This window comes from Procambarus clarkii, chromosome 10 (genome assembly GCF_040958095.1).
Source record: "Procambarus clarkii isolate CNS0578487 chromosome 10, FALCON_Pclarkii_2.0, whole genome shotgun sequence".
NCBI classification, from domain to species: Eukaryota; Metazoa; Arthropoda; class Malacostraca; order Decapoda; family Cambaridae; genus Procambarus; species Procambarus clarkii.
In genome coordinates, this window is record NC_091159.1 from 53,636,068 (window position 1) to 53,662,740 (window position 26,673).

Genomic DNA, 26,673 nt, shown 5'->3' on the forward strand with positions numbered 1-26,673 from the left:
GGTTTGTGAGAATACATTGGATAGTACAGTATTTACATTCTTGTAAAGCCACTAGTACGCGCAGCGTTTCGGGCAGATCTTACTTATTCATCCATGGCTCAGCTGAGTCTCTCGGTACCACCCGTGTCCTCTCGTCTTGCACCTGTTCTTGGTACACATTTCACTCTTGTCCACTTTGTCATTGCCTGTAAGAATCTTGCATGTTGTGATCATGTTACCTATGTTCCCCCCTCTTTTCCCAGAGAAGTGACGTCTAATTCCCTCAGACTTTTCTAGCTAGGTCTTGATACACTATGTAGCCCTTTATATATATATATATATATATATATATATATATATATATATATATATATATATATATATATGTCGTACCTAGTAGCCAGAACGCACTTCTCGGCCTACTATGCAAGGCCCGATTTGCCTAATAAGCCAAGTTTTCCAGAATTAATATATTTTCTATAATTTTTTTCTTATGAAATGATAAAGCTACCCATTTCATTATGTATGAGGTCAATTTTTGTTTATTGGAGTTAAAATTAACAAAGATATATGACCGAACCTAACCAACCCTACCTAACCTAACCTAACCTATCTTTATAGGTTAGGTTAGGTTAGGTAGCCGAAAAAGTTAGGTTAGGTTAGGTTAGGTAGGTTAGGTTGTCGAAAAACAATTAATTCATGAAAACTTGGCATATTAGGCAAATCGGGCCTTGCATAGTAGGCTCAGAAGTGCGTTCTGGCTACTAGGTACGACATATATATATATATATATATATATATATATATATATATATATATATATATATATATATATATATATATATATATATATATATATATATATATATATATATATATATATATATATATATATATATATATATATATATATATACCCTGCAAGTATGTGTTCACGTGCATTTTAAAACCTATGGATATATGTCTCCTAGATTACCTCCTTCAGCTCATTCCATGTGCTGACTATTTGACTATTCTTAGACTACATAATGTATCCTCCCGTAGTCCCTATGACTCGTATGTATCCTCCCTATGGTCCTTAAACTGCTCAACTATGTATACTCTGTAAATACTGCAAGAGATCGCGGGTAACAAGATCAGTAAAGTACTTCCCTTTCTCATAATATGAGAAACGCTCCAGTTTTCTTAACATAATAAATAAACAAAAAAAAAACGAAAACAAGAGAAGTAATAATAGTGATGATTATTATTATTGTTATTATTGGTAACAGAAGACTATCACTAGGCTATTTTGGCGGGTCCTTTCCCCCCACACCGCCCTGGGAGGCAGCAGCCAGAGCAGCTGCTACAGGTGTAATGTGATCACTTGCTCGCTACTCTTGTTCCTTCTCTCTCTCTCTCTCTCTCTCTCTCTCTCTCTCTCTCTCTCTCTCTCTCTCTCTCTCTCTCTCTCTCTCTCTCTCTCTCTCTCTCTCTCTCTCTCCCCCCCTCTCTCTCTCTCTCTCTCCCCCCTCTCTCTCTCTCTCTCTCTCTCTCTCTCTCTCTCTCTCTCTCTCTCTCTCTCTCTCTCTCTGTCCCCTCTCTCTCTCTCTCTCTCTCTCTCTCTCTCTCTCTCTCTCTCTCTCTCTCTCTCTCTCTCTCTCTCTCTCTCTCTCAGTCTCTTTTCACCCTCTCATAATCTCTCTCCTCATAACTGACGTAAATATTTCATCCTTTATTACTCTGTCCTCCCCCCTCTGCAATTCCTTCCCCATGCCCTCTTATCCTTTCTTCCCCCTTCCCAACTTATCATTTCTTCCCACCCCTTCTACACTTTCATATCTCATCCCCCTCTCCCATTTCTTCCCCCTTTCCACCCATCATTTCTATTTTGGTTGACTACTGGGTTAAATAATTTTTGTGTCCCTTTTAAAATCCCCCGTCGCATTTTTACCTCCTTTCCCATCACCCATTTCTACCTCTTCCCCAATATCATTTCTACCCTCCCCGCCCCTCTCCCATTTCTGCTCCCTTCCTGCCTTTCCACAATGGACCAAAAGCTTATAAACCATCTTTCAATAAGACAGTACATATAGCGATTGAAATAAATATATAAACATTATAGGCTGTTACTCAAAGAGAATTCTCAACAACTTGGACTGGTAAAATGACTGGCTTCTCGCAAAATAATAATAATAATAATAATAATTAATAAAAAATGTAGAAAAGAAAAAAATTGCAGCAACCGCCTAATCTTTCGTAGGCCTACCTAAACGTATCATATGCCTAATCAAATTAGATATATGTCTAATGAAACATATCCTAAGCCTAATATTGTGTACATATGCAAAAAGCGAAATCGGATGCCTAAACTTAATTGTGAAGTATATTTCACAATTCACAATATATTTCACAATTCACAATATATTTCACAATTCACAATATATTTCACAATTCACAATATATTTCACAATTCACAATATATTTCACAATTCACAATATATTTCACAATTCACAATATATTTCACAATTCACAACACACAAATTTCATTGTGTGGGCTGGAATCTCTGGTTGAGTTGCTCACACACACCTTCCTGTCATTCTCTGTGAGCATGTTCCATGTTCTCAGTTTCATCATCTGTTCCTTCACTGCTTTTTTTCCTCCTTATGTTAGGTCTTTGCGTTATTTGTTATGTCGTTTTCAATCTGTCTCTCTGCTTCTCATCTCACTCTGAGGTATTCATTCCTGGGCCTGTACCTCCTACTTTTTCGTGTTTTATAATTCCTGTAGTTTATCCATGCTCTTGTACTTAGTTGCATTACCTCCTTTTGGTCCTGGTTAAACCACGAGTTTCGTCTTTGTATTTAAGTCTTCTCCTTTTGAACTGAAACAAACGTGTGAGAGTCTCTTAAAAAGAATTTGATTATGTAGTCCATCTTTGTACAGACTTTTCTCCGTGTTCTGTTTTCTTTGGTATTTTTATTAGGAATTTGCTCTATTTCTTTGTAGTTTCGCTTTCCGTAAGCCAGTATCTTCTGGGCGCTTACCTAGTTGTGCTTGCGGGGGTTGATCTCTGCTCTTTCGGCCCGCCTCTCAACTGTCAATCAATCAACTGTTACTAACTTTCTCCCCTCCCCCCCCCAACACACGCACGGGGTCTGGTAGCTGAGCGGACAGCGCGCAGGACACGTAACCCTGTGGCCCGGGTTCGATTCCCGGACCAGGCAGAAATAAATGGGCAAAGTATTTTTCACCCTGATGCCCCTGTTACCTAGCAGTAAATAAGTATCTGGGAGTTAGACAGCTGTTATGGAGCTGCTTCCTGTGTGTGTGTGTGTGTGTGTGTGTGTGTGTGTGTGTGTGTGTGTGTGTGTGTGTATGTGTGTGTGTGTGTATGTAAAAATATAGTTAGTAGTTAGTTCCAGTTGATTGACAGTTGAGAGGCGGGCCGAAAGAGCAGAGCTCAACCCTCGCAAGCACAACTAAGTGAATACACACACACACCTAGGAAGCAGCAAGTAAAACAGCCTTCTCCCAGGTATCTATTTGTTGCTAGTTAACAGGAACATCAGGATTGAAAGAAACTCTGTCAATCTGTTTCTGCTATCACACGGATCGAACCCGGACCCTTGGATTACGAATCCAGAGTGCTGTCCACTCAGCTATCAGGCTCCCCTGTGTGTGTGTGTGTGTTCACTTAGTTATGCTTGCGGGGGATGAGCTTTAGCTCTTTGGTCCCGCCTGAGCTGGATCAAGCTATTAGCTCTTAAGACATATTGCCTTTTCTACCACCGGTTCTAATGTAATAACTCTCGATCTAATTTCTCTACTATATATGACATATTTAATATTATTTTGTACACTTATCCCCCTGTTTAAAGCCCAGGTACCTATTTACTGTTAGGTGAACAGAGGCACAAGGTGATATGAAACATTCCCCAAACTTCTCTCCAACCGCAAGAATCGAACGCGGGACCATCCGATTGTGTGCCAGAGCCGGCTGTACCGGTGTGACACAAACAGCTGCGGACTATTAAACACGCTACACAGCCGCCCTCCGCTCACATACGCGCCATAATTCATCTGCAGCTGACACCTTATTTAAAATTTCCCGCGCGCGGGTCAGCGGGTTGAGGCGGACACTTGATCCTCCGCACCAGGATGTTGCCGCTTGGGAAAACAAAAAAATATCATGTCGAGCCGCCATCAGCGTACCCTCGAGGGTCCTTGGTGGGAGGAGCTCGTGAGGGAGGTTATAGTGTACCAAATCCACCACCATTACAGATGAACTTGTTGCTACATTACAGTTAAGAGTATGAGAATAATGGAGACTGCAAAAAGCCTAGGGCCAGATTCACGAAAGCACTTACGCAAACACTTACGAACCTGTATATCTTGTCTCAATCTTTGGCGACTTTGTTTACAATTATTAAACAGTTAATGAGCTCCGAAGCACCAGGAGGCTGTTTATAACAATAACAACCGTTGAATGGGAAGTTTTCATGCTTGTAAACTGCTTAATAAATGTAACCAAAGCCGTCAAAGATTGAGGAAAGATGTACACGTTCGTAAGTGCTTTCGTGAATCTGGCCCCTAGCTATTGATCCATACGAGGCAGTTCCTATATTACAGTTGATCTTGTTCTTATTAGATATATAACAGCAAAGTTATCCATCTGCTTCATTATCACGATACTAATTGCACTGCTTATTAGAATATTAATTTCAATTGTATAATATCCAGAGCTGTGTAATTACCTAAGTGTAGTTACAGGATGAGAGCTACGCTCGTGGTGTCCCGTCTTCCCAGCACTCTTTGTCATATAACGCCTTGAAATTACTGACGGTTTTGGCCTCCACCACCTTCTCACCTAACTTGTTCCAACCGTCTACCACTGTTTGCGACTGGGATTTTTTTTTTATATTTTCTCCGGCAGCTTTGTTTCATTAGTTTAAATTTATGACCTCTTGTTCTTGAAGTCCCAGGTTTCAGGAATTCTTCCATATCAATTTTATCGATTCCTGTTACTATTTTGTACGCCTATTGTACCACCAACTGTGTAACTATTTCATTGACTCAGATGTTCTGGACGACATCCTAACAATTTATCCAAAATTTGCTTGTCCATTTTAATGAATGAAGAACAATTTTGATCTATATTACTTCTAAGCTGCATCACTTATGAACCCATCCCTGCCCTTGTGTGGCAGTGCACAATAGAAAGTTGTTTTCACATATCCATACATTAAAACATTGATTGTAACCATGATATATATGTGCTTCCGCCTACAGTTTAGACCTGTTGTCTTATGTATGACCCTCTGTCCTGCGTGACAGTGAACACCAGCAATATCTTCACTTTAATAAGATTTAATCGAAATCCTCAGATTAGGCAAGATTGTAATTAATTTTGTCAATAAAGATGTTAATAATAAGCGATCATATCGCCTCTTTTTCTTCTATCTTCTAGTTTTGCCATATTTAATGCCTCTAACCACTCCTCGTAGCTTTTGTCCTTCAGTTCTGGGAGTCACTTAGTGGCATTTCTTTGCACCTTTTCCAGTTTGTTGATGTGCTTCTTAAGAAATGGGCATTATACAACTGCAGCATATTCCAGCTTTGGCCTAACAAAAGTCGTGAACAATTTCTCTAGTATTTCGCCATCCATGTATTTAAAAGCAATTCTGAACTTAGAAAGCGTAGCATAGGCTCCTCGCACATTGTTCTAAATGTGGTCCTCAGATGACAGTTTTCTCTCTAGAACCACCCTAGATCTCTTTCTTTATCAGAATTCTTTAAAGATTTCTCACATAATTTATAGGTTGTATGGGGTCAGTTCTCATATTCCACATTCCATAACATGGCATTTATTTACATTAAATTTCATTAGCCAAGTGGTGCTCAATATACTTATTTTGTCCAGGTTTTCTTGAAGGGCATGACAATCATCTAAGTTTCTTATCTTCCCTATTATCTTAACATCATCAGCAAACATGTTCATATAATTCTGTATTCCATCTGGTAGATCGTTTATGTAAACAATGAACATTACAGGTGCCAAAATTGAACCCTGTGGTACTTCACTTGTGACATTTCTCAGGTCCGATACATTGCCTCTGATTACTTCCCTCATTTTACTATCAGTTACAAAATTTTCATCCATGTTAGAAGCTTACTTGTCATCCTTCCAATATGTTACAGTTTCCAGAATAACCTCTTATGTGGAATTCTGTCGAAAGCCTTTTTTTCGGGTCCAGATAGATGCAGTCAACCAAACCATCTCTTTCCTGTAAAATTTCTGGGGCTCGATCATAGAAACTGTGTTAATTCGTTACACAGGATCTTCCAGATCGAAAACCATACTGTCTGATATTATATCATTTTTCTCCAATGAAAATTACCGGTGCCTACCCATTTAGTTTTAATTATTTTTCCAATATTTTGATTAGTACACTTGTCAATGATATAGGTTTATAATTGAGGGCCTGCTGCCACTTTTGTAGAGTGGAACTATATTAGCCTTTTTCCACACATCAGCTACGACTCCTGTACACAGGGATGCCTGAAAAGTCAGTTGAAGTGGAATGCTGAGCTCGGGTGCACATTCTCTCAGGACCCATGGTGAAACTCCATCTGGGCAAACTGCTTTGTTCTTACCTAGCTCCTTGAGCATTTTTTTCACTTCATCTCTAGGCACCTCAATGTGCTCTATGTTGTTCTCTGGAATTCTTATTGTGTCTGGTTTCCTGAAGATTTCATTTTGTACAAACACACGTTTTAACTTTTTGTTTAATGTTTCACACATTTCCTTTTCATTTTTCGTGAATCTGTTCCCATTTTCAACCTCTGAATATTATCCTTTACCTGCAATTTATTGCTTATGATTTTATAGAATAGGCCTGGTTCTGTTTTACATTTGTCCGCTATCCCTTTTTTTAAATTTCTTTTTGCCTCTCTCTTCATTGTCGTGTGGTTGTTCATCGCATATCCGTTGGTATGTTTTGGGGTTTGGCCTCTTCCTATATTGATTCCATTTTTGTGTCTTTTGGTCTCTGGCCCGCTTGCAATTTCTGCCTGAACCAAGCATGTTTCCTAGTTCTGCAACTCTGGCATATATTTGTTTTGTACCTTTATCATATATTTCACAAAACGTGATATACATCTCATTTACTTCATTTCCTAACAGCAAGTCTTTCCAGTCAAATTCCTTAAAGAAATTTCTAAGTTCCCCGTAATATCCTCTCCTGAAATCAGGTTCTTCAACCTCCTAATTTTCTTCCAGATTATAATGCAATGCATACTTTATTCCCAAAAAGACTCCTTTTTGTGAATTGTGAATTGTGGATAAGAAGTAGATTGTGTGGCATATTCCACTTGGGGACTTCAAATGGTAAAGTGGATTTTATTAATTACACCCATATATATATTTTCTAGTCACACTTACGAATGTACCACCCTCATTATAGCACAGTCACTCTAACCTTGTGACTACTAGAAAACTATAGTAGTCATGGCTAATTGTTACCGTGTCCTCAATAACAATTATGCATTGTACGTAATTAAGTTTAGTTCATTTATTGTGCACCTTCATACACATCCATTTTGAGAGGTGGTAGTGGGAAAAGGATCCAGAGGGACATAATGGGCTCAGGAACTATACCACAAAATTCATATAGCTTTACAAGTTGGCAAATAAACTATTGACTGAAAACCTCGTATTTGTGTTCAAAATAGAACCACATTGATACTAGGATTTACACCTAGAAACGTTAATTCAAGAAGTCCTCAGCCTGCTTACAGGAGTCAAAGGTATTCTGCTCCTGTATCCACTTGTGATAAATAAATATATAAATAAATAAATAAAAACGTAGTTCTTGTAGTGCAGTCAGGAGTAGCCTCGCCCCCATCAACATTGTCTTAACACGAATCAAAAATATTTGCTCCCCTACCCGAATACAACACAAAACAAATCTTTCTTCACCTTGCCATTTTTAGACCCAGCTTGGATTATGATATATACAATTCTGGTCATTGGACTATAGAATGGATGTAAATTCTGTCGCTTGTTTAGCTAAACGAATTAATTGGTTCAGTTGCTGAACCGGTTTTAAGCCTCTGTAACCCTTTCCACCACCTCCCACGGGATGGGTATGAGGTGCATAATAAAGAAAAAATCGAATCCCAAAACGGCACAATATATTATATATATATACTAGCAGTACCCGGACATGCGTTGCTGTGGCTCTGAGCCACAGCAATCTTCCGTGTCCCCCAGTCCTCCCCACCATTTCCCCCTCACCCGTCTCCTCGTCCTCCCCACCATCCCTTCTTTCTTCCCACCATGCCCCACTCCCTTTGTCCTACCCACCATTCTCCATTCCCCCATCCCCTCGTCCTCACCATCCCAAACTCCCCCGTCCCCTCGTCCTCCCCACCATCTCTCACTTCCGTCCCCTCGTCATTCCCACCATTCCCCACTCCCTCGTCCGATGCCTTCCCAAATGGTCTGATGTTTTCATCAGAAAATCGGGAGATGTCCCATCACTGAAATATAAGAACAACAGTTAAAATTGAAATGAAAATATGAAAAAATACAAAAAAAAAAAATTATACTCACGAAATGAACGATATGGTAAACAACACAGCTCAATTCCAATGCAATTCACACAAAATAATTAAATCAAATGAAAATAAATCAAAATCTAAGAAAATTCAATTTATCAATGCAATCAGAAACATTGAAATGGAATTGTAACATATTTATTATAGCATGTGTGTTGCTCGTACATGCAACAGATGGCGCTGTTTTTCAAGAAAAGCATAGTTTTACCTGTCACAGGTGTGGCATCTATACTTATACTTACGAAATGAACGGTATGGTAAAAACACAGCTCAATTCTAACACAACGTCACACAAAATAATTCAATAAAAAATAAAATAAATCGAAATTTATGAAAATAAAATTTATAAATTCAATCGGAAACACTGAAATGGAATTCGTGACATATTTAGTATAGCGTGCATGTTGCTGTTATGTGCAACAGATGGCGCTGTCTTTTAAAAACACATGTTTATACTTGTCACAGGAGTGACATCTATATAGTAGGTATATAAAAAGATGCGCCTATTCGAATGCAACGTTGTGTCAAAATTTCAAAGCAATCGGTGAAGAACTTTCGGAGATTACAGCGTGTGTTGCTCTTAAGTCCAACAGATGGCGCTGTTTAAAAAAAAAATGCATGTTTTTTCCTGTCACAGGTGAGGCATGTATATAGTAGATATATAAAAAGACGCGCCTATTCGAATGCACCGTTGTGTTAAAATTTCAAAGCAATCGGTAAAGAGGTTTCGAAGATTTTCCCTCACATGAAAAACACATGAAAAACAGTTTTTCAGAAAAAGTATTTTTTTTTTACCGTCACTGGCCGGATGCGAATGGAACGTTGAGTGAAAATTTCAAAGCAATTAGCGAAGAACTTTTGGAGATTAGCAGTTATGCATAAGCGAACATTTCCATATATATAAATAAATATATATATATATATATATATATATATATATATATATATATAAACAACACAAAGGGTCTCTCAGAAAATAATTATGAAGCATTGACAAACTCTATGGGAAACATATCAAACATTTCCCACTCGACACAATAATAATCACATGGGGGGGGGGGGCTCTGTAAATATTAATATTTCCTAAAGTATTTAACTTGGGCCGACCTCGACCAGGTTATGTCCGTCGTCTCGTACACTGGAAAGTCGGGTGAGGCTAGCTAGAGGCGTCTGGCCTCCACCTTTGGCCAGACAGTCATTCCCTGATACAGGTTACCCGGCATTGTCCGGGTCTCTCTCTCTCTCTCTCTCTCTCTCTCTCTCTCTCTCTCTCTCTCTCTCTCTCTCTCTCTCTCTCTCTCTCTCTCTCTCTCTCTCTCTCTCTCTCTCTCTCTCTCTCTCTCTCTCTCTCTCTCTCTCTCTCTCTCTCTCTCTCTCTCTCTCTCTCTCTCTCTCTCTCTCTCTCTCTTTCTCTGTCTCTCTCTCTCTTTCTCTCTGTATATAGCAATTCATTTATAGCACCATTTTTTCAAGAACTGAACCACAAGTCACTAAATCAAGCAGTTCACATCTGTGGTAAGCTAGTTACAGTTTAATTTACTAATCATGCACAACCCCCCTCCCACCCCCAGCACCCATCCAATGGGCAGCGGTGAACAGTTTACAATCATGAGTATCAACTACGTCATGCTGTAGGGAAACTTTAGACATTTGGCTAAGATTTCTGGTTGTACATCGTTTGGGAACGAAATACTTAAAACATTTCCGTATGTAACATATGTACTAGAATTATGCCCCCCGAAGTCCTAACACATGAGAAACGTTTGTGTGACAAGAGTTCCAACACTCGCCAGACGTTATGGAAGTATTTGAAAGAAGTATTTGTATTATAAACAGAGCGCCATCATCATCATTCCAATACTTTTTCCTTCATACGTGAATTTCGATCATGTTCCTATTTTCTTTTAAAAAAATCTTCATTGCCTTTTGTCACTCTTTTTTTATGTTTTTGGGATTTGTAGGCAACTGTTCTAAAATATTTTCGATTTACGGTTGTTGTTTTGTTCTCTTTACCTTTACTGTTCTCTCTATCTATCTCTCCCATCATTTGTTTATCCCTGTTCCATGTCCTGTTAATTAATGTTACTTCTATTTCAGTTTCAATCCTTTAATTCCTTTGTATATCGTCTGCCCGTTTTCTATGCCCCGCCTCTCCCAGACCCGGAGCGCTGCGCTGATTGGTCAGCCGCTGGGGAGTCATGCACCTGTTGCTGCTGACGTCACGCTGACGTCATAGTTCTCGGCCACCCAGGATGCTTCTTTTGTTGTTATTTTTTCCCTATTGGGTGAGCGTAATCCAGGGTGATATTTATGCCGCGCAGCTGTAGTGGGGTAAGGAGAGAGTGAGACAGACAGACAGACTGACAGATACAGACAGATAGACAGACAGACAGACAGACAGACAGATCAAGAGAGAGATAAATGCCAAAATTGCGAGAGCTTTGTTTTTTGCAGTGAGACAAACCGTCAAATCGCCCACTAGGGAGACAGTACGCACAGACAGAACGAGACAGTTACACTACCCCGTCACAAGCCAGCAGCCGCAGACACATAACCAGACGGTGAAATGGACATGCAGAATAAAATCAAATCTAACTGTGATGTGTATATATATATATATATATATATATATATATATATATATATATATATATATATATATATATATATATATATATATATATATATATAAAGATGGAAGAGGATACACTGACAGAAACCGGCAGCCAGAGAGACAGGCAGAGACATAGACACAGGCAGACACAGGCAGAGACACAGGCAGAGACACAGGCAGAGACACAGGCAGAGACAGGCAGAGACACAGGCAGAGACAGGCAGAGACACAGGCAGAGACAGGCAGACACAGGCAGACACAGGCAGAGGGGACATTAAGAGCAGACAGCTAAGCAAGGGGGTGGAAAACGGGTGCCTCGGGTCACCAGTCTAGATTTTCGAGAAGATATGTAAATTAGGGCGTCTGAAACCCGTCCACTCACACCCTCTATCTCATTCTTACCCCCCATCTAGTCCTGCAGTTCTTGGTGTCCTCCCTCGCCTCTCTCTCTCTCTCTCACTCGCTCTCTCCTTCTCTCACTCGCTCTCTCCCACGTCCTTCCTTCCTTAACCTCCCTCCCTATACTCCAACTATCATTCCCTCCCTCAATAATCCCTTCCCCTTCCCTCTCTCCATCCAGGATCTTCGCGAAGGACATTTTTGTTCCCGGTGGCGGAGTTCAGAATACATAACAATGAGGACGATCTTGGCAACTTGGTGTAAGTCTAGTGGGTCGATCTTTAATCATCTTGGGTGGGAAGGTAGGGAAAAGTAATGTGGGAGAGAGAGAGAGAGAGAGAGAGAGAGAGAGAGAGAGAGAGAGAGAGAGAGAGAGAGAGAGAGAGAGAGAGAGAGAGAGAGAGAGAGAGAGAGAGAGAGGGGTACTTACCTGTTACACAAAGTGTCTCTATAACTGGGAAAGTGTCTCTATAACTCTTTGTTCCACGTCTACTGTCCTTCCTGCAGCTGTAAGTGTTATAACTGAACTACCTTGACGTTTGAAATGTTTGTCGAACCTGGTCTTAAAATTGTGGAGAGAGAGGTGGCTTCCACGACATATGGCTTCTGTAGCACAGTAGCCTACGTCCTCTGTTTATTGAGTGCATTACAGTTGTTGACCACTTTTCTTTACTTCTTCTAGTAAGTAAACTAGTAAATGGGAAATACTTACGTAATTTCGTTCCATTTCTTCGACTTTCTGCGTTTCCAGCTTCCACTTATATCTTCTTGTGAGTGCAGTTTCTCAGTCCAAAGAGGTTGTTTTTGTCCACCTTGTCTATTGCACTCATCAGTATGTAATATGTCGTGATCATATCTTGTGTACCTTCTCTCTTCCAGAGTAGTGAGATCTACTTCCCGTATCCTGTACTCACACCTTAACCCTCTTAGATCTACCACTAATCTGACCAATGGCAAACATGACTAATCAAACTATTCACATGCATTACATCACTAAAAATTAAGAATTAAGAGACAACTCTATCTCTAATATTCTAATAAATATCCATGAAATTTACCCCGGGATGAATTACCAGAAATCTTAGCCATGTATTGTAGGGTAGGGTAGTACGGGTAGGTTGGGTAGACGGGTAGGGTAGGGTAGACGGGTAGGGTAGGGTAGACGGGTAGGGTAGGGTAGACGGGTAGGGTAGGGTAGACGGGTAGGGTAGACGGGTAGGGTAGGGTAGACGGTGACTCCTGCAGCTAGCACGGCCTGAAAGCCTCGTGCCCAGTTCATGCCTTGTACCGTAATGTTAGTTACGGTGATGTCATGACATCACCGCCTCTCTGACTTATCATAGGTCTAAGGCAATACAGCCTGAAACTAACACACTATCAATGTAAACAGCTTACTATATAGCTCATTCAAACTTCAGTTCCTGAACCCATTATGTGTCCCTGTTACCGTTTCCACTACTTCTTAAAGGATGGGTATGGGGTCCAATACCACTCACAGGATGGGTATGGGGTCCACTACCACTCACAGGATGGGTATGGGATCCACTACCACTCACAGGATGGGTATGGGGTCCACTACCATTCACAGGATGGGTATGGGATCCACTACCACTCACAGGATGGGTATGGGGTCCACTACCACTCACAGGATGGATATGGGATCCACTACCACTCACAGGATGGGTATGGGGTCCACTACCACTCACAGGATGGGTATGGGGTCCACTACCACTCTCAGGATGGGTATGGGGTCCACTACCACTCATAGGATGGGTATGGGGTCCACTACCACTCACAGGATGGGTATGGGGTCCACTACCACTCACAGGATGGGTATGGGGTCCACTACCACTCACAGGATGGGTATGGGGTCCACTACCACCCACAGGATGGGTATGGGGTCCACTACCACTCACAGGATGGGTATGGGGTCCACTACCACTCACAGGATGGGTATGGGGTCCACTACCACCCACAGGATGGGTATGGGGTCCACTACCACTCACAGGATGGGTATGGGGTCCACTACCACCCACAGGATGGGTATGGGGTCCACTACCACTCACAGGATGGGTATGGGGTCCACTACCACTCACAGGATGGGTATGGGGTCCACTACCACTCTCAGGATGGGTATGGGGTCCACTACCACTCATAGGATGGGTATGGGGTCCACTACCACTCACAGGATGGGTATGGGGTCCACTACCACTCACAGGATGGGTATGGGGTCCACTACCACTCACAGGATGGGTATGGGGTCCACTACCACCCACAGGATGGGTATGGGGTCCACTACCACTCACAGGATGGGTATGGGGTCCACTACCACTCACAGGATGGGTATGGGGTCCACTACCACTCACAGGATGGGTATGGGATCCACTACCACCCACAGGATGGGTATGGGATCCACTACCACTCACAGGATGGGTATGGGATCCACTACCACTCACAGGATGGGTATGGGGTCCACTACCACTCACAGGATGGGTATGGGGTCCACTACCACTCACAGGATGGGTATGGGGTCCACTACCACTCACAGGATGGGTATGGGATCCACTACCACTCACAGGATGGGTATGGGATCCATTACCACTCACAGGATGGATAAGGTAAACAATAAATGATCTAAACCAATCATTCATTGTGGACAATGATCCGCGTACTCACCTAATTGTGCTTTCGGGGGTTGAGCTTCTGAACTTTGGTCCCGCCTCTCAACTGTCAATCAACTGGTGTACAGATTCCTGAGCCTACTGGGTTCTATCATATCTACATTTGAAACTGTGTATGGAGTCAGCCTCCACCACATCACTGCCTAATGCATTCTATATGTTAACTACTCTGACACTGAAAAAGTTTTTCTGACGTCCCTGTGGCTCATGTGGGTACTCAGTTTCCACCTGTGTCCCCTTGTTCGCGTACCACCCGTGTTGAAAAGTTTATCCTTATCTACCCCTGTTAATTCTTCTGAGAATTGCCCGAAACTGCCCGAACTGCCCGAAACGCTGCGCGTACTAGTGGCTTTACAGGATTGTAAATACTGTACTATTCAATGTATTCTCACAAACCCAATGTTCCTTCATGTATATATATAAATAAATAAATAAATAAATAAATTTTGTAGGTAGTGATCTTGTCTCCCCTTACTCTTCTGTCTTCCAGTGTCGTGAGGTGCATTTCACGCAGCCTATCCTTGTAACTCATGCCTCATAGTTCTGGGACTAGTCTAGTGGCATACCCCTGAACGTTTTCCAGCTTCGCCTTGTTCTTGACAAGATACGGGCTCCATGCTGGGGCCGCATATTCCAGGATTGGTCTTACATATGTGGTATACAAGGTTCTGAATGATTCCTTACACAGGTTCCTGAATGCTGTTCTGATGTTAGCCAGCCTCGCATATGCCGCAGACGTTATTCTTTTTATGTGGGCTTCAGGAGACAGGTTTGGTGTGATATCAACTCCTAGATCTTTCTCTCTGTCCGTTTCATGAAGTGCTTCATCTCCTATTCTGTATCCTGTGTCTGGCCTCCTGTTTCCACTGCCTCATTCATTGTGCCTAGTTTTCTGCCGATGCCTAGTTTCATTACCTTGCATTTACTCGGGTTGAACTTTAGTAGCCATTTATTGGACCATTCATTCAGTTTGTCTAGGTCATCCTGTAGCCTCATACTATCTTCCTCCGTCTTAATCCTCCTCATAATTTTAGCATCATCAGCAAACAAAGAGAGGAACGATTCTATACCCTCTGGGAGATGTGTGTGATATGGGAGGATGGTGAATGTCTACCGTCTGTAAGGCTGTCTACTATTATGTCTAGGTGGGAGTTTAATGTGGATACATTCTTGGCCTCTTAAACAAACATACATGGGAGAAACGGCGAGGGATACACAACCCTGGTGGAACAAGGACACAACGACAGAGAGAGAGAGAGAGAGAGAGAGAGAGAGAGAGAGAGAGAGAGAGAGAGAGAGAGAGAGAGAGAGAGAGAGAGAGAGAGAGAGAGAGAGAGAGAGAGAGAGAGAGAGAGAGAGAGAGACACGGCACCAGTGAGAGACCTTGCGGAATGGCACCAGTTGGGTGGCCCTGATGGCCCTAGTGGTTGGCGTAGTGTCACCCAGTGTGGCAGTAGCGGTGGTGGCGGTGGGCTGTGTGTGTGGCAGTGGCGGACACGGTGATAGTTCCTCTGGTGGACAGCTGAGCACCGCCGCCCGCCCCACAGCTACTCCTTGGCTCTCTGCGTCCGGCCCGACCCTGTCTGACCCTTCCGGCCGACCTGACTGACCTGGAGGGCCATAGGAGATGTGTGTTTACTAGCGGTGTGTTACTTGTGGAAGCTGTATCATAACTACGGCGGTTTAAACTGACAGACATTGAATCAGACACTACGCGGGAGAGTGTAGATCGTCAGAAACTGTCGAACAGTTCAACAAATGTGTGTTGTATCGTTTATTTCTCAACAAATTCATCGGTGGATTTGTTGGTGTCCAAATACATCAACTCGCTCGAGAGGGGGTTGAAACCTGGTGTGTGTGTTGCATACGATGCTGCTTGCAAGCAGCGACGACCAGCAACATTAAGCGGGGAGAGCATGGTGACCCCGGCGGCCATCAACGAATTTTAAATGGTGGAAACAGTCAGGAAAATGTCATGATGACCGTCTCCTCCCACTCCGTCTTCCCCTGTACGTCTGTGTCTGTACATCTCTCTCTCTCTCTCTCTCTCTCTCTCTCTCTCTCTCTCTCTCTCTCTCTCTCTCTCTCTCTCTCTCTCTCTCTCTCTCTCTCTCTCTCTCTCTCTCTCAAGAAACGAGGACCATTATGTGTTGTAGTACCCAGTGCCAGACTGTTAAGGTACCCAGTGCCAGACTGTTATGGTACCCAGTGCCAGACTGTTATGGTACACAGTGCCAGACTGTTGTAGTACCCAGTGCCAGTGTTGTAGTACCCAGTGCCAGTGTTGTAGTACCCAGTGCCAGTGTTGTAGTACCCAGTGCCAGACTGTTGTAGTACCCAGTGCCAGACTGTTATGGTACCCAGTGCCAGACTGTTGTAGTACCCAGTGCCAGTGTTGTAGTACCCAGTGCCAGTGTTGTAGTACCCAGTGCCAGTGTTGTAGTACCCAGTGCCAGTGTTGTAGTACCCAGTGCCAGACTGTTGTAGTAACCAGTGCCAGACTGTTATGGTACCCAGTGCCAGACTGTTGTAGTACCCAGTGCCAGTGTTGTAGTAGCCAGTGCCAGTGTTGTAGTACCCAGTGCCAGTGTTGTAGTACCCAGTGCCAGACTGTTGTAGTACCCAGGGCCAGACTGTTGTGGTACCCAGTGCCAGACTGTTGTAGTACCCAGTGCCACTGTTGTAGTACCCAGTGCCAGACTGTTGTGGTACCCAGTGCCAGACTGTTGTGGTACCCAGTGCCAGACTGTTGTAGTACCCAGTGCCAGTGTTGTAGTACCCAGTGCCAGACTGTTGTGGTACCCAGTGCCAGACTGTTGTGGTACCCAGTGCCAGACTGTTGTAGTACCCAGTACCAGTGTTGTAGTACCCAGTGCCAGACTGTTGTAGTACCCAGTGTCAGACTGTTGTAGTACCCAGTGCCAGACTGTTGTAGTACCCAGTGCCAGACTGTTGTAGTACCCAGTGCCAGACTGTTGTGGTACCCAGTGCCAGACTGTTGTGGTACCCAGTGTCACTGTTGTAGTTCCCAGTGCCAGTATTGTAGTACCCAGTGCCAGACTGTTGTAGTTCCCAGTGCCAGTGTTGTAGTACCCAGTACCAGACTGTTGTAGTTCCCAGTGCAAGTGTTGTAGTACCCAGTGCCAGTGTTGTAGTACCCAGTGCCAGACTGTTGTGGTACCTAGTGCCAGTGTTGTAGTACCCAGTGCCAGACTGTTGTAGTACCCAGTGTCAGTGTTGTAGTTCCCAGTGCCAGACTGTTGTAGTACCCAGTGCCAGTGTTGTAGTACCCAGTGCCAGACTGTTGTAGTACCCAGTGCCAGTGTTGTAGTACCCAGTGCTAGTGTTGTAGTACCCAGTGCCAGTGTTGTAGTACCCAGTGCCAGTGTTGTAGTACCCAGTGCCAGTGTTGTAGTACCCAGTGCCAGTGTTGTAGTACCCAGTGCCAGTGTTGTAGTACCCAGTGCCAGTGTTGTAGTACCCAGTGCAAGTGTTGTAGTACCCAGTGCCAGACTGTTGTGGTACCCAGTGCCAGTGTTGTAGTACCCAGTGCCAGACTGTTGTAGTACCCAGTGTCAGTGTTGTAGTTCCCAGTGCCAGACTGTTGTAGTACCCAGTGCCAGTGTTGTAGTACCCAGTGCCAGACTGTTGTAGTACCCAGTGCCAGTGTTGTAGTACCCAGTGCTAGTGTTGTAGTACCCAGTGCCAGTGTTGTAGTACCCAGTGCCAGTGTTGTAGTACCCAGTGCCAGTGTTGTAGTACCCAGTGCCAGTGTTGTAGTACCCAGTGCCAGTGTTGTAGTACCCAGTGCCAGTGTTGTAGTACCCAGTGCAAGTGTTGTAGTACCCAGTGCCAGACTGTTGTAGTACCCAGTGCCAGACTGTTGTAGTACCCAGTGCCAGACTGTTGTAGTACCCAGTGCTAGTGTTGTAGTACCCAGTGCCAGTGTTGTAGTACCCAGTGCCAGTGTTGTAGTACCCAGTGCCAGACTGTTGTAGTACCCAGTGCCAGTGTTGTAGTACCCAGTGCTAGTGTTGTAGTACCCAGTGCCAGTGCTGTAGTACCCAGTGCCAGTGTTGTAGTACCCAGTGCCAGTGTTGTAGTACCCAGTGCCAGTGTTGTAGTACCCAGTGCCAGTGTTGTAGTACCCAGTGCCAGTGTTGTAGTACCCAGTGCAAGTGTTGTAGTACCCAGTGCCAGACTGTTGTAGTACCCAGTGCCAGACTGTTGTAGTACCCAGTGCCAGACTGTTGTAGTACCCAGTGCCAGACTGTTGTAGTACCCAGTGCTAGTGTTGTAGTACCCAGTGCCAGACTGCTGTAGTACCCAGTGCTAGTGTTGAAGTACCCAGTGCCAGACTGTTGTAGTACCCAGTGCTAGTGTTGAAGTACCCAGTGCCAGACTGCTGTAGTACCCAGTGCTAGTGTTGAAGTACCCAGTGCCAGACTGTTGTAGTACTCAGTGCTAGTGTTGTAGTACCCAGTGCCAGACTGTTGTAGTACCCAGTGCCAGACTGTTGTAGTACCCAGTGCCAGTGTTGTGGTACCCAGTGTCAGACTGTTGTAGTACCCAGTGCCAGACTGTTGTAGTACTCAGTGCTAGTGTTGTAGTACCCAGTGCCAGACTGTTGTAGTACCCAGTGCCAGACTGTTGTAGTACCCAGTGCTAGTGTTGAAGTACCCAGTGCCAGACTGTTGTAGTACCCAGTGCCAGACTGTTGTAGTACCCAGTGCCAGTGTTGTGGTACCCAGTGTCAGACTGTTGTAGTACCCAGTGCCAGACTGTTGTAGTACTCAGTGCTAGTGTTGTAGTACCCAGTGCCAGACTGTTGTAGTACCCAGTGCCAGACTGTTGTAGTACCCAGTGCCAGTGTTGTAGTACCCTGTGCCAGACTGTTGTAGTACCCAGTGATAGTGTTGTAGTACCCAGTGCCAGTGTTGTAGTACCCAGTGCCAGACTGTTGTAGTACCCAGTGATAGTGTTGTAGTACCCAGTGCCAGACTGTTGTAGTACCCAGTGCCAGACTGTTGTGGTACCCAGTGCCAGACTGTTGTAGTACCCAGTGCCAGTGTTGTAGTACCCAGTGCCAGACTGTTGTAGTACCCAGTACCAGTGTTGTAGTACCCAGTGCCAGGCTGTTGTAGTACCCAGTGCCAGACTGTTGTGGTACCCAGTGCCAGACTGTTGTGGTACCCAGTGCCAGACTGTTGTAGTACCCAGTGCCAGTGTTGTAGTACCCAGTGCCAGACTGTTGTAGTACCCAGTACCAGTGTTGTAGTACCCAGTGCCAGGCTGTTGTAGTACCCAGTGCCAGACTGTTGTGGTACCCAGTGCCAGACTGTTGTGGTACCCAGTGCCAGACTGTTGTAGTACCCAGTGCCAGTGTTGTAGTACCCAGTGCCAGACTGTTGTAGTACCCAGTACCAGTGTTGTAGTACCCAGTGCCAGGCTGTTGTAGTACCCAGTGCCAGACTGTTGTGGTACCCAGTGCCAGACTGTTGTAGTACTCAATGCCAGACTGTTGTAGTACCCAGTGCCAGACTGTTGTAGTACCCAGTGCCAGTGTTGTAGTACCCAGTGCCAGACAGTTGTAGTACCCAGTGCCAGTGTTGTAGTACCCAGTGCCAGTGTTGTAGTACCCAGTGCCAGACAGTTGTAGTACCCAGTGCCAGTGTTGTAGTACCCAGTGCCAGTGTTGTAGTACCCAGTGCCAGTGTTGTAGTACCCAGTGCCAGACTGTTGTAGTACCCAGTGCCACTGTTGTAGTACCCAGTGCCAGTGTTGTAGTACCCAGTGCCAGACTGTTGTCTTACCCAGTGCCAGACTGTTGTAGTACCCAGTGCCAGACTGTTGTAGTACCCAGTGCCAGACTGTTGTAGTACCCAGTGCCAGACTGTTGTAGTACCCAGTGCCAGTGTTGTAGTACCCAGTGCCAGACTGTTGTAGTACCCAGTGCCAGTGTTGTAGTACCCAGTGCCAGTGTTGCAGTACCCAGTGCCAGACTGTTGTAGTACCCAGTGCCAGTGTTGTAGTACCCAGTGCAAGTGTTGTAGTACCCAGTGCCAGACTGTTGTAGTACCCAGTGCCAGTGTTGTAGTACCCAGTGCCAGACTGTTGTAGTACCCAGTGCCAGTGTTGTAGTACCCAGTGCCAGTGTTGCAGTACCCAGTGCCAGACTGTTGTAGTACCCAGTGCCAGTGTTGTAGTACCCAGTGCCAGTGTTGCAGTACCCAGTGCCAGACTGTTGTAATACCCAGTGCCAGTGTTGTAGTACCCAGTGCTAGTGTTGTAGTACCCAGTGCCAGACTGCTGTAGTACCCAGTGCCAGTGTTGTAGTACCCAGTGCCAGACTGTTGTAGTACTCAGTGCTAGTGTTGTAGTACCCAGTGCTAGTGTTGAAGTACCCAGTGCCAGTGTTGTAATACCCAGTGCCAGACTGTTGTAGTACCCAGTGCCAGTGTTGTGGTACCCAGTGTCAGACTGTTGTAGTACCCAGTGCCAGACTGTTGTAGTACTCAGTGCCAGTGTTGTGGTACCTAGTGCCATACTGTTGTAGTTCCCAGTGCCACACTGTTGTGGTACTCAGTGCCAGTGTTGTGGTACCCAGTGCCAGACTGTTGTAGTACCCAGTGCCAGACTGTTGTAGTACCCAGTGCCAGTGTTGTAGTACCCAGTGCCAGACTGTTGTGGTACCTAGTGCCAGTGTTGTAGTACCCAGTGCCAGTGTTGTAGTACTCAGTGCCAGACTGTTGTAGTACCCAGTGCCAGTGTTGTAGCATCCAGTGCCAGACTGTTGTAGTACCCAGTGCCAGACTGTTGTAGTACCCAGTGCCAGACTGTTGTAGTACCCAGTGCCAGTGTTGTAGTACCCAGTGTCAGTGTTGTAGTACTCAGTGCCAGTGTTGTAGTACCCAGTGCCAGTGTTGTAGTACCCAGTGCCAGTGTTGTAGTACCCAGTGCCAGAGTTTTGTAGTACCCAGTACCAGACTGTTGTAGTACCCAGTGCCAGTATTGTAGTACCCAGTTCCAGACTGTTGTAGTACCCAGTGCCAGTGTTGTAGTACCCAGTGCTAGTGTTGTAGTACCCAGTGCCAGTGTTGTAGTACCCAGTGCCAGTGTTGTAGTACCCAGTTCCAGACTGTTGTAGTACCCAGTGCCAGTGTTGTAGTACCCAGTGCCAGTTTTGTAGTACCCAGTTCCAGACTGTTGTAGTACCCAGTGCCAGTGTTGTAGTACCCAGTGCCAGTGTTGTAGTATCCAGTGCCAGTGTTGTGGTACCCAGTGCAAGACTGTTGTAGTACCCAGTGCCACACTGTTGCAGTACCCAGTGCCAGACTGTTGTAGTACCCAGTGCCAGACTGTTGTAGTACCCAGTGCCAGACTGTTGTAGTACCCAGTGCCAGACTGTTGTGGTACCCAGTGCCAGACTGTTGTGGTACCCAGTGCCAGTGTTGTAGTACCCAGTGCCAGACTGTTGTAGTACCCAGTGCCAGACTGTTGTAGCACCCAGTGCCAGACTGTTGTAGTACCCAGTGTCAGTGTTGTAGTACCCAGTGCCAGGCTGTTGTAGTACCCAGTGCCAGACTGTTGTAGTACCCAGTGCCAGTGTTGTAGTACCCAGTGCCAGACTGTTGTGGTACCCAGGGCCAGACTGTTGTGGTACCCAGTGCCAGACTGTTGTAGTACTCAGTGCCAGTGTTGAAGTACCCAGTGCTAGTGTTGTAGTACCCAGTGCCAGTGTTGTAGTACCCAGTGCTAGTGTTGTAGTACCCAGTGACAGTGTTGTAGTACCCAGTGCCAAACTGTTGTGGTACCCAGTGCCAAACTGTTGTAGTACCCAGTGCCAGACTGTTGTAGTACCCAGTGCCAGACTGTTGTAGTACCTTGTGCCAGACTGTTGTAGTACCCAGTGCCAGACTGTTGTAGTACCCAGTGCCAGACTGTTGTAGTACCCAGTGCCAGACTGTTGTAGTACCCAGTGCCAGTGTTGTAGTACCCAGTGCCAGACTGCTGTGGTACCCAGTGCCAGACTGTTGTGGTACCCAGTGCCAGACTGTTGTAGGACTCAGTGCCAGTGTTGTAGTACCTAGTGCCAGTGTTGCAGTACCCAGTGCCAGACTGTTGTAGTACCCAGTGCCAGACTGTTGTAGTACCCTGTGCCAGACTTGTAGTACCCAGTGCCAGACTGTTGTAGTACCCAGTGCCAGACTGTTGTAGTACCCTGTGCCAGACTTGTAGTACCCAGTGCCAGACTGTTGTAGTACCCAGTGCCAGAGTCCTCAGACACGCTCCATTAGCAGACTTCTGCAGGGGCTGAGTTGTACTTACCTAATAATAAATATGTTGTCAATGTTGCAAATTCAAACCTCTTGACATTCGCGCTCTCTGTTGCACGTGCAAGTGCTGGTGTGGGTGGGGTTGGTTTCCACTTCTTACTACCATTCGGCTTGTTGATCACCATTATATAATACGAGTATTTCCTTAGGTTTCTTCGACCCATTTATGATTCCAGTTTCCCCCAATTAGACATTTTGTCCTATTTTCTCTTATTTGATTTGTTTTTATAGTCCACCTTGTCAACTTTCCTCAGTATATTTTAAGAAGTGAGCGTATCCCTCAACTCTTTCTCTGTTTTAGGAGTCTTTCATTATGTTTTCATAACTACCCTCGTTCCTTAGTCCTCTGAATTCAGCTACAAGTTTTGAAGTCCTCTATATTTAACAAAAAAATGGGTGCCAGACTTGTAGTACCCAGTACCAGATTGGACTATACAAAGTGCAAATTCCATGCCGGTACTGCGTTTTCTAGTACCAGTCTAACAAAGGATGTGTAAATTGTCTAAGAGTCTTTTTTTTTTAATATGTAGTGCCCGATAATTTAGTTGGTAGCTTCTCATTTTAGTGCTAGGATTATGTCCACTGCCAAGTTTTCCTCTTTTGTATTTTTGTAGTGACTCTTTGCTTGCGGTGTTGACTATTTTGGGTCTCCTGTCCACCTTTTCCATCTTCATTACCTTACATTTAATAGGGTTGAACTCCAACAGCAGTCGTTTGTGCCGACCGTAGAATCTCTGTCAAACAAGAATCCTACTGACTGGTCTCTAGTTCAGTCCTTTCTGCCTGCCAATTTTATAGAATATTCAGATTAAATGTGCAATTTCCATATCTCCGGGAGTTATTTTTGTCTCAAGTATTGTATGTAAAATTCTAGTTATCGGATGATAGAGAACACCTACAGCCTACTTTAGCCGCCATTGTCATACCTGTTCTTATGACAATGACCATACTGTCTTGTTGGTCCAAGTTCCTACAGGTCACTGCTGTATAGACCTGAACTTTCTGGGTCAATCCACCCCCCCCCCCTTGTGCTTCGTAATTAAAAACGTGGATTTTGTAAGCAGTATCGGGTATTGTGTATGCATCACTGGGTATTGTGTATGCATCACTGGGTATTGTGTACGTATCACTGGGTATTGTGTACATATCACTGGGTATTGTATACATATCACTGGGTATTGTGTACATATCACTGGGTATTGTGTACATATCACTGGGTATTGTGGACGCATCACTGGGTATTGTGTACATATCACTGGGTATTGTGTACGTATCACTGGGTATTACGCATGCATCACTGGGTATTATTATGTAAATACCACCGGGTATGAGGCACGCCGCTAACAGACTTGTTAGATTTCAACACCTCCGAGCGCTTGTAAATATAAATAATGCCACAAAATTTTAATTTTCTGACGAGTAGAAAAACCTGATACAAGTCACATCGCACACAAGACGGTTCACTGAAGGAATTTAAAAACCACTCTAATCTTACCTAACTCTAACCTAACCTAACCTTACCCAACCCTAATCTAATCTAACCTAACCTAACCTTACCCAACCCTAATCTAACCTAACCTAACCTTACCCAACCCTAACCTAACCTAATCCAAACCGTGCCTAATACAGCCCAACCTAAGCTAATTCATCCTAACGTAACAATATTCACGGTTAAGCCTCGACGAACCGTCTTGAGTACGATTTGACCCTTGCCTCGACAAACCCAGGACCCATGTAACATTTAGGCAAGTACCTATGAACCTGTACATCTTTTCAAAATATTTGGCGACTTTGTTTACATTTATTAAACAGTTTACGAGAATCGAAACTTCCAAACCAAATGTTATTATTGATGTATACCAACCCGGCCTCACACTAGGCTGTTTAAAGCAGCGGGCGTCCTCCCTAGACGCGTTCATCAATATAATATGCATTAAAAATTGGTTTGTTCTCATATATAAATTAATATTATTATACATAAAAATTATATGAATGGTTAAGCGTAGGTTAGGTTATGTTAGGTGTTTAGGTTCTGTTAGCGATTATTTGTATTTGAAGTACGTGAGTGAAACATTTGAGTGAAACTTGCCCGAACCGCTATACGTATTAGTGGCTTTAGGTATTGTATGTACTATCACTATCTATAAATCCGACATTATGTTTGTAGCTCATCATCTATGAATGTACTTTCATGTATAAAAAATATAATTTAATTTAATAATTAATTTTAATTAATTTATAGAATTTTCGTTCGAACAGAGGCCGTGAGCGAAGCACTTGTTCTGGAAGTGTTCGGATGTCATCAGTTGTGAGTCGTGTGTAAACCGCTTTTCATTCATAAACAGGGGGGTTTGGCGGTTGGATTAACGAGCCTGGATCTTTGTATGCGAGATGTAAACAGCCTGGCAGTGCTTTGGAACTCGTAAACTGTTTAATAAATATTAACAAGGCTTCCAAAGATAAGAGCAAAGTTGTACAGGTTCGTAAGTAGATGCGTAAATGCTTGCTGAATCGTGGTTGTGTGTTCTGTATAATACTAATTTTCAGCCGTTAATTTCAATTCTTTCAGGACGCCGGTTAGAACTATCTTCATTTAGGTCATCTGTTTGATGAAAGTTTACACAAAATTTGATCATCGATTGATGAGCAAATTGTTTTATCTACTAAGGAATAGTGTGGAATTGGGGAACACTGCGAAAGCCTCGTTCATCACCCAGGTTAGCCAGCCCTGTGTGTAGGGAAGACCGCCATGTATCACCTAAGTCATTATCAAGATAAATAGCTGTCAGTATAACTATATAATACTGTTAGTACATGCATTACATGAGAGCAGTTTATAATAAAGTTTTCTTCTGCATTGTATAGAATAGAGAACTGTTGAATACTTCACAGCTGTAGTATACAGTTCGGAAGAGTGATTAACGAACCCTTAAAGTGAATAAGCAGTGAAGGAAAGAATTATTGGATAAGGAGTGTGAACAGAGTTAAAAGCAGGATACGTGAAGAACACCTTACCTGACTGAATGGAATTATAGAATAACAATTGTGTACACAGTGGCGTCGTCTGCTACAGCCGCACCAGCGACAGTATGGGCAAAAAATCCGCGCATCAGGACAGTAGTAACAGCAGCAGCAGCAGCGGCGGCGACAGCAGGGAAACTTACTCCCCAGTGTACAGCAGAAGCAAAGTGCAGCATCAGCTGGAGCAGCAACATCATCAGCAGGAGGGAAGCAACAAGAGGCGCCGCGGAGAGGATAACTCAACCACGCAGGTAATCTACATGGCGGCGACCAAAACACTGACCATGTTGACGCCCGTGGAGGTACTAGAAGCCAGCGGGGAGATCCTGAGGTTAGCTCCTGCCGATGTCAAGCAAGAAGACGACACGGAGCTTCATCTCTTCGCCAGCCACCTTACCAAAAACGTCAGCACCTGTTCCTCGCCCCCGTCGACCTCGTCCTCCGTCGCCTATTCCTCCAGTAGTGTGGTATCCAGCAGCGTCAGCAGCGTCTCCTCATCCTCAAGTTATAATTCCCTCTTCACCTCGTCTCCGGTCTCCTGTTCTCCGCCTCCCTCCTCGCAGTCTTCCGCCGCTATTTCATCCCTCTTCTCTGTTCCTCCCACCCCCGCCTCCTCGTCGCCTCCATGTCCGCCCTCCAACACCAGTACCACCTTCTCCAGCAGCGACTCCATCACGCAGCTAGGGGGGAAGCAGCGGTGCCACGCCAACGCCAGAGAAAGAGACAGGACTCACAGGTCAGTGATAACATCTCTTAAAAGTCAGGTCGATAAACGACATATAATTACAACATTTTGTAAGTGCTAGGATGAGTGAAAATGACACTCCAGTTATAGGATAATCCACTGCTCCAGATGAAACATAATTAAGAGCACGTATGAGCGGGTATGACCAAACGTCCAGTGTGACAACACACGGTGAGAGCCCTGGAATATATTATTTACTAACACGCTTAGCTGGACAAAATTGAGCTGTAAAAAAGTATTCCTTCACAGGGATATGGCAAAGGAACAGAAAGCTGGTCCTTGAATGTCTGTGAGT

General features: G+C 44.3%; 1 protein-coding gene across 2 annotated transcripts in view; it reads left to right on the plus strand.

Annotated features, from left to right (window-relative positions):
- Positions 1 to 15,713: 15,713 nt before the first annotated feature.
- The window catches only part of LOC123774905 (neurogenin-1), a 31,683-nt gene continuing 20,723 nt past the window's right edge, over positions 15,714 to 26,673 (plus strand). For both annotated transcript variants that reach the window (XM_045769614.2, XM_045769622.2), the window contains exons 1-2: positions 15,714 to 15,920; positions 25,478 to 26,369. In XM_045769614.2, coding sequence (XP_045625570.1) covers positions 25,702 to 26,369 — 668 coding nt within the window. In that variant the 5' untranslated portion in view covers positions 15,714 to 15,920; positions 25,478 to 25,701. The remainder of the gene's footprint in view (positions 15,921 to 25,477; positions 26,370 to 26,673) is intronic.